The 7,795-nt window shown below is 40.0% G+C and overlaps 1 protein-coding gene across 1 annotated transcript in view; it reads right to left on the bottom strand.

Moving 5' to 3' along the window:
* Positions 1–7,555, bottom strand: part of LOC135467208 (huntingtin-like) — a 56,313-nt gene extending 48,758 nt beyond the window's left edge. The window contains 9 exon segments of the mRNA XM_064744971.1: positions 15–207; positions 596–777; positions 1,487–1,628; positions 2,229–2,367; positions 3,434–3,573; positions 4,134–4,254; positions 4,944–5,027; positions 5,437–5,531; positions 7,257–7,555. Of these exon segments, the coding sequence (XP_064601041.1) occupies positions 15–207; positions 596–777; positions 1,487–1,628; positions 2,229–2,367; positions 3,434–3,573; positions 4,134–4,254; positions 4,944–5,027; positions 5,437–5,522 (1,087 nt within the window). The 5' untranslated portion in view covers positions 5,523–5,531; positions 7,257–7,555.
* Between the last annotated feature and the right edge of the window lie 240 nt (positions 7,556–7,795).

Here is a 7,795-nt window from a genome sequence, read left to right on the forward strand (position 1 = left end):
TGTAGGCTACTTACTATCAGACCTGCCTCTGCCCAGTGTCTTGTTCTGATCGTCGTATATTGTGGAGGTTGTGATGGTGTTAGAACTGCTGAGTATGGGTAAGAGCTGAGGGTGGGGGCGACGCAGTAACTGCTGCAGGGCCTCCAGTGACGCCGTCACCACATTGTGGTCTCGGTGTCTGGCATGGTACAGGAGCAACTCATAAACCTTTAACACAAAAGTAAAAACCGATTATTTTGATATTCAGGAACATGTCAGATGTCTCAGGTGGTCAATTTAGACAGCCCTGGAGTGAAAGTAACTCCTTCGTACACAAGATAGGACAACTGAACAAGAGGACTATTGTCATTTTTATCTTTTACACGTAACACATTTCTTTCTTTTTCTTCCATTTTTCTCAAACGGAAAGAATCTAATTTTGTTTCTTTTAAATGTATAGAACTGAACTTTTTATATATTAAATATTTGGTTCAAGAACCAACAATATCGCTACATGTAGGCACAATTTCCCTTCAATTCAATACCACCAGTATTTCCCTAAGGGCCTAGTTATAATCAGACCTATCTATCAGTAGTGAACTTTTGTACATTGTACCTGCAGTAGTTGTTCAATGGTCACTGTGGCCTCTCGTTCTGACCTCATAACCCCAAAACTGCCCTTCATACCCTCGTCTTTCACATCCGGATTTACAATGAGGGGTAGCAGGTAGCGGAGACACTGTATCACACCTAGTAACTTAGGTACCTCATAGTCCTGGCTGGCCGGTAACAGTGAGCCTGGGGCACAATAAAACTCTTGTATATGTACAGTACATCAAGGGTCACAGCCACTTCAGTTCTGGAAAGCTCCCAAACTGAATAAACTGTATTTAAATATTATGGATTACCAATAAAAAATTTACGTTTTCATACAAATTTCTTCCATTTACAGCCTTAAAAGTTCTCAGAAAGCATCATTTTACAAATTTCTTTACGCACACTTACAATGACATTCTTAAAGTTTGGGATCAGAACCATCAATTTTATTCTAGATATGGCATGTTATAATAATTGTCATGTCATACCACAAGAAATCAAGAATATCAAATAAATAACTGCAAAATGAAACATATCACGTGTAAACAATGGAGAAGCTAAGACCTCACACCTAAAGCGTACCATTTTGTCAATGTTTTATCCAATAATTAAAAGTACAGGTACATACATGTAGAGTCACATAAATGTAAGACATAAATAAATAAATAAATGAATAAATAAATAAATTTCTACAAAAGTTGAAGCAGGGTAGGCCCTACAAGCAAGCCAGCAGTCATTTTTCCAGATGTACCACTGAAAAATACTCTTTACATTTATTTTAACTTATTGATGTTTAACCAATGAACCTACTCAAGAATATTTCAATAAGCTATAAATACTGTAAGGCTGATAACACAGGCTTCGTCTGCGAAAAATAATTTCTGTACAAACATGAAAGAGTTAGACATACCCATGAGAGCCTCCAGTAGCCACTTGGAGAAGAAGTTAGGGCTGCGAGAGTACTGACACATTGCCGACAGACTAGTGGCTGCTGTCCGTCGAGTGACAGCCGTTGCAGATCCAAGGTTGGGTAGAAATGCCCGTAGCAAGGACTAGACATGGTTAAGAAAGTCAATAACTCATAGTTTATTTTCACTTGATTAAGACAAAAACAGATTTATCTGTGAAAAAACTTATCTTATTTACATTTCATCTAGTTTTTGATTTAAGCAGAAAATAGTAAAGAAATAGTATTAAAAATCATTAGAGGAAACCGTTACCTGTCTTTAGACATCTAGATGTACTTCTAGTCCTACTGTGGTACATGAAGCTTGCATAAGAAGGTTAATAAGTTTACCCGTTCAATAGAAAATACATGTATGTTCCAAAGACATCCTACATTTTTATTAGTATGTCAAACAATTCTAATAAAGTCAGTGCATGTAGGTTAGGATGTGGTTTAAGTAACATTATTATGACTATTTGGGATTTACACTTCCTGGGTACACTGACACAGAACAGATTCTAGTGATGAAATTTCCTGGCGATTAGGTGCCTGACTCTGAGGCCACTGGCTTGAAGCTCCATTGTTTTAGACAACTTTTAGCATTGGAAGCTGTTCTATACAGTACCAAAAAGCGTAAATACGATGTAACGAAATGTGTTAAGGCTAATATGGTAATCATTGCTTATAAAGAGCATGAATGCTGTACCTTGACCTCAGCATCATTTGCAAAGCTCATGAGGACTGGGCAGATTTTCAGCATGGCTGTCGACAGTGTCTCTTGAATGGCCTCCTCTTCTCGTCTACAGATACGTCCTATGCACGGCATCAGGTTCACAATGTATGGTCTGGGGATAGAGTTGGGGGATAATCATACAGAGGAATGTGTTATCAGGTTCACAATGTATGGTCTGGGGATACAGTTGGGGGATAATCATACAGTGGAATGTGTTATCAGGTTCACAATGTATGGTCTGGGGATAGAGTTGGGGGATAATCATACAGAGGAATGTGTTATCAGGTTCACAATGTATGGTCTGGGGATAGAGTTGGGGGATAATCATACAGAGGAATGTGTTATCAGGTTCACAATGTATGGTCTGGGGATACAGTTGGGGATAATCATACAGAAGAATGTGTTATCAGGTTCACAATGCATGGTCTGGGGATAGAGTTGGGGGATAATCATACAGAGGAATGTGTTATCAGGTTCACAATGTATGGTCTGGGGATAGAGTTGGGGGATAATCATACAGAGGAAAGTGTTATCAGGTTCACAATGTATGGTCTGGGGATACAGTTGGGGATAATCATACAGAAGAATGTGTTATCAGGTTCACAATGCATGGTCTGGGGATAGAGTTGGGGGATAATCATACAGAGGAATGTGTTATCAGGTTCACAATATATGGTCTGGAGATAGAGTTAGGGATAATCTTACAAAGGAATGTCCTATCAGGTTCACAATGTATGGTCTGGGGATAAAGTTAGGGATAATTATACAGAGGAATGTCCTATCAGGTTCACAATGTATGGTCTGGGGATAGAGTTGAGGAATAGACTTGGGAGATAATGATGTATATATAGATACTGAACGGCCTACACATGACATCAGGTTCACAATGTATGGCCTGGGGATAGAACCGGGAGATAATCATACAGAAGACAAGAGCATTGATTCAAATATTTTTCGTTTGCTCTGAACACACATCCCAAAATAAGTAATGACAGTCACAAATCAAACGGCAAGAGTTCTGAGCCAAAACGACATTACATAAAGTTTCTGACATACATGTAGCAGGTTTGATCCTATGGTTGTCTTACACAATTACATGTACATGTGCGTATATTAACCTACAAACTGTATAATCCCATTCTTTACAGTTCTCATGTTTTACATTTTCTGAGAGTTACCTGCACTTCTGGGGCCTGATAAGATGACACATGTCTGCAAACCTCCACAGGGCAGCCCTCAGGGTGCGAGAGGGACCATTCTTTTTCACCTCCTTATATAGCTCCACCTGGAGGCGACCCAGGTTTGTTTCCAGTAATGTCTTGAAGACAGAAAAACAAAAATGATGCAAAAACATACAAGTGCATCTCAGGACCAAAGAACAGAGATTAAAGAATATATGAAATGATTTGATTTTATTTCTTAACGTACAGATTATCATGTGTAATAGCATATAACAGAACAAACAAATTTTTCAACTTTCACTTTGGGGGTGTGGGGGGTGAAAATGGCTTCAAAGTACAGTTTCTTAAGGCCCCTGCAGCAGGAAATTAAATAGCTTGACGTTGATGATCCCTGTTTAAAAAGAACTGTGTGTGGGACAGACTGAACGGGTTTGGCCAAATGGGGGCAGATGTGTGGCGAACAGATCGAATGGTGGGTATAGGGATGTGGAGGGGGGTGCTACGCTATGCTATGCAGTATCTGTGTACATGTCAGCTTGCCCACAGAGTTCACTGGGCTCTGGGCACTCTGGGGGTGTTGCCTGAGTTCCGAGGATGATCAATGATGACGTACTGTTATTTCTGAAAAATCTGACCGTTGTATGTGCACACACACATCAGACCTGTTCACACTTTAATTACACATCTACAGGTATACCTTGATAGTTCTGTTCAGACACTCATCAGCCACCATTCTGACATCTGCTTCAGTGTCATCACACAATGTCAGAAATGCTTCCATGGCAATTCCCAAAAACTTGGGGAAATCAGGGATGGACCTGCAACCAAATGTAAATACACCGATACCTGCGTTACCTGTTTATTTATTTATTTGATTTCTCTTTAACAACATACTCAGAAAATTTTCACTAACGTCAAAGCGGTCAGTTTCATGGGTGGATGAAACCAGGGTGCCTATGGTGACGTACGAATAACTACAGCACGTGTTTGAATGCAGGATGGTCAGATAGTCGGAGATAATGGACGACAGCACTACCAGTCCCATGTGTTTGTAACCGACCATAGATCAAAGAAGAAATATGTAGCATGGTTATGAAGTCTTAAGTACAAGATAATACTGTTCAGGACATGCATGGAAAGCACATCTACATGAAGTACTAAGAGTGGAAACACAATGAAACTGAGAGGAAATTATATATATGGTGTTACTTAAATGATAAGAAGAGAAAATAAAAGAGCTGATAACTTTCAGCAGATAGAATACAATATCAAAGATACAGAACAGGAAGTCAAAAGGACAGACCTGTGCAAAATAGTGCAAATTTATACCATTCTCAGTCAAGTTTTAAGAGTGCTGTTTTGTTTATCATTCATAACCTCCGTTATAATATTCAGAGTATATGGAATAAACTTCGAGGAATCAACCACTAGTAAATTCGTACTAAAGTATTTTGTCTTCATGAATTATGAACACACACGTAGTGAAGTATTATCTCGTGAAACTCACCTCATGTTGGGTGCACAAATGCAGTCAGCTACCATGTTACAGTGTTGTGTCTTTTCTTTCTTTGTCGGTGGTTGGTCTTTTTTCCTTACAAAAAAGATAGAAATGTTTATTTGCTAAGGTTCCCAAGAGCTCTTCACTCACTGGGTACATGACATGGGTTATCTTTATAGGTGAAGGAAACAGATTGCTAGAAGTAAACAACTGACCATCAGCAAGGAAACAAAAACTTTTCCACAGATTTTCACCTGCATAAGGCAAGTGAATGCTGATGAATTAAGAAAATGAGAATTTCGACGTTTTTTAACAATTGAAAAAAAAAACAAACAAACTAAAATTAAATATATTCTTGAAATTAAGAGGTATTTCCGGGAGTTATTTAAGTGACCTCTCCAAGGCTGGGTGATCTCGCCATCAGTACCATAAACCCTCTGCCAATAAGGTTTCATGATTACAATCCTTTCTGCACAGTTCTCTATAACACTACCATACTCACTTGGTAACATCTTCCACTGTCAGTCCCATTGGTTGAAAGACCTTCAGTCCTTCAAAGGCCTTCACCAACTTTTCAATCGTTGCCATGCTTGTTATCTATCAATGAAGAAAAAAAAGGTAACTGTAATGGATGGAAGGAAACAGGATTGAAAATGTGGTTTTTAGAGTTATCAGATTTTAAACAAAAAAGTTACACTAACAGTGGACAGCAATAGTCACATGGGGGACATGTGTAGTTCTGAGTCCTATGGGGGACGCCACAGGATCCGGGATATTTCAGTTTCTTCAGCTTGCCTGTCAAAAAAAATGACGTAGAGGAAGAGAACTGCCAACACAGTGGCCAGTTTCCTGAGCTGAATGATCGTATGCTGGATAATTTTATTACACACTCAATCTGTGACAGGATACAGAAAAACATGGGGTCAGTAACCCTCATATTACGGCTCCTTGCCAGCCAACTGATCCCATGTAACTAATATTATGTAAGGAACCTCTTTATATACAAACCTTATGTAACACTGCATGTATGCCACTAACATTTTGAGTATGGTTGACAAAAAAAACAAAAAAACCTAGTGAATTCTATGGGCAATTTCTCTCATTCATTTACTTGTACTCAAGAACATTTCACTTATACAATGGTGGCCTGCATTATGGTGGGTGGTAACCGGGCAGAGCACGGGGGAAACCCACGACCATCCGCAGGTTGCTGACAGACCTTCCCATGTACGACCGGAGAGGAAGCCAGCATGAGCTGGACTTGAACTCACAGCCACCGCATTGGTGAGAGACTCCTGGGTCATTACGCTGCCCCACTCAAATGTGTCAGACTGACGGGACAGAGCATTTACCACTGTTGACATGCACATTAAATCTTCCCTAGCACAAATCCATGTCAAACGCATGTTCCTACAAATTAACAGACCAGTTCTTAGGTTGTCCTAACCAAAGAATAGTCCCTGTCACTAACACAAGTTGACAAAAAAGGGACTTTTTTATGAACTACCTTACCGCAGCCAACTGAAGCCATGGATAGTTTTGGTTTGGCGAGTCTCCCAACATGTTACTAAATCACAGACATCACAGACCGCATTGGTGGCCTAATGGTCAGAGTGTAGGGATCAAACCCGGGTCGCGTCAAACCAAAACTTTAAAATGGTATTTGCTGTTGCCTAGTTTGGTGCTCAGCAGTGAGAGGCTAGAGCAAGGAAACATGATTGGTTGACCCAGTGTCAGTATAATGTGACTGGGTGGGGTATCATGTCAGGTGTCTTGATGTTTCAGTTGCAACAGCACTATGGCGACATGGACTCACCCTGCCACAAGAAGACACAATATATGTACATGTATGATGAAAAACCACAAGCACATATACATACACCCCACAATTGATGTTGATTTATGCAAGGGAAAGTATAATTTGCCTGTGAACAGTAATAAATGTTCCTTACTGTCAAACTGACACATTTGGGGCTATTTGTCCCCATAACTCTCGCAAATGCGTTGCTCAAAGACAGTTATCCCACTCCCCATTACAACTAACTTTCACTTTTACCTGCCTTTGTGTGCGCGCAGTCTGCTTCAGTTATGTCACAAGCATCATACACAGTTCACACATTGTAAATGAAGCCACTTCTGACTAGAACTGCAGAATGCTGTCAAGCTTTTCACAATATCTGCTGCAAGTTCTAGTAAAAGAATTGGTGCTACTCCATCTATGGCATGGTTTGTTCGGAGTGTATCGCCATTTTGTTATCTTGTGTATCAGAGCGTTGTATCCTTGATCATGACGCATAACTGTCTTAATACCGTAATACTCACTTGAGTTAACTCAGTATAGAGTAGAAGCCTGAAGAATGACCGTTCTGTATCAAGCTAGTCTCCGTCCTTGTCACCACTGACGTTGTTGTTGTTGTAGCTTGGGTCCTGCCATCGGCGCTGACACAAGCAAACACAATACAATGAAGCTACATTTCCAATATTTCACACTCGAACAGTGTTCGACTGACTGATGTGCTACTCAACGGACAAATCGCACATAACCTGGTATTAGTGTGGAGATAATTAAGAAAACAAACATGATTATCTCCGTGGTTTTGACTCCTGTCTGTTCCAGTCAACTTCCGTCTACTCCAATCACGTGACTTGTCCGGATTACGACAATACTGCACTACCAAAGCTATTTTCTTGAGGTGAAATATGGTGTAATGTTTTCGTGTGAGTCGACTCACTGACATGTCGAAATAGCCTTCTCAGGAGAGGGCGATTGGTTTTTAATTAATTTACGGATTAAGTAATGCATATCCTGTAGATTGTCAATTGACTAAATAAAGGATCATAGACCTACAGCTAGAGGCCTA

This window comes from Liolophura sinensis, chromosome 6 (assembly GCF_032854445.1).
Source record: "Liolophura sinensis isolate JHLJ2023 chromosome 6, CUHK_Ljap_v2, whole genome shotgun sequence".
Classification (NCBI taxonomy): domain Eukaryota; kingdom Metazoa; phylum Mollusca; class Polyplacophora; order Chitonida; family Chitonidae; genus Liolophura; species Liolophura sinensis.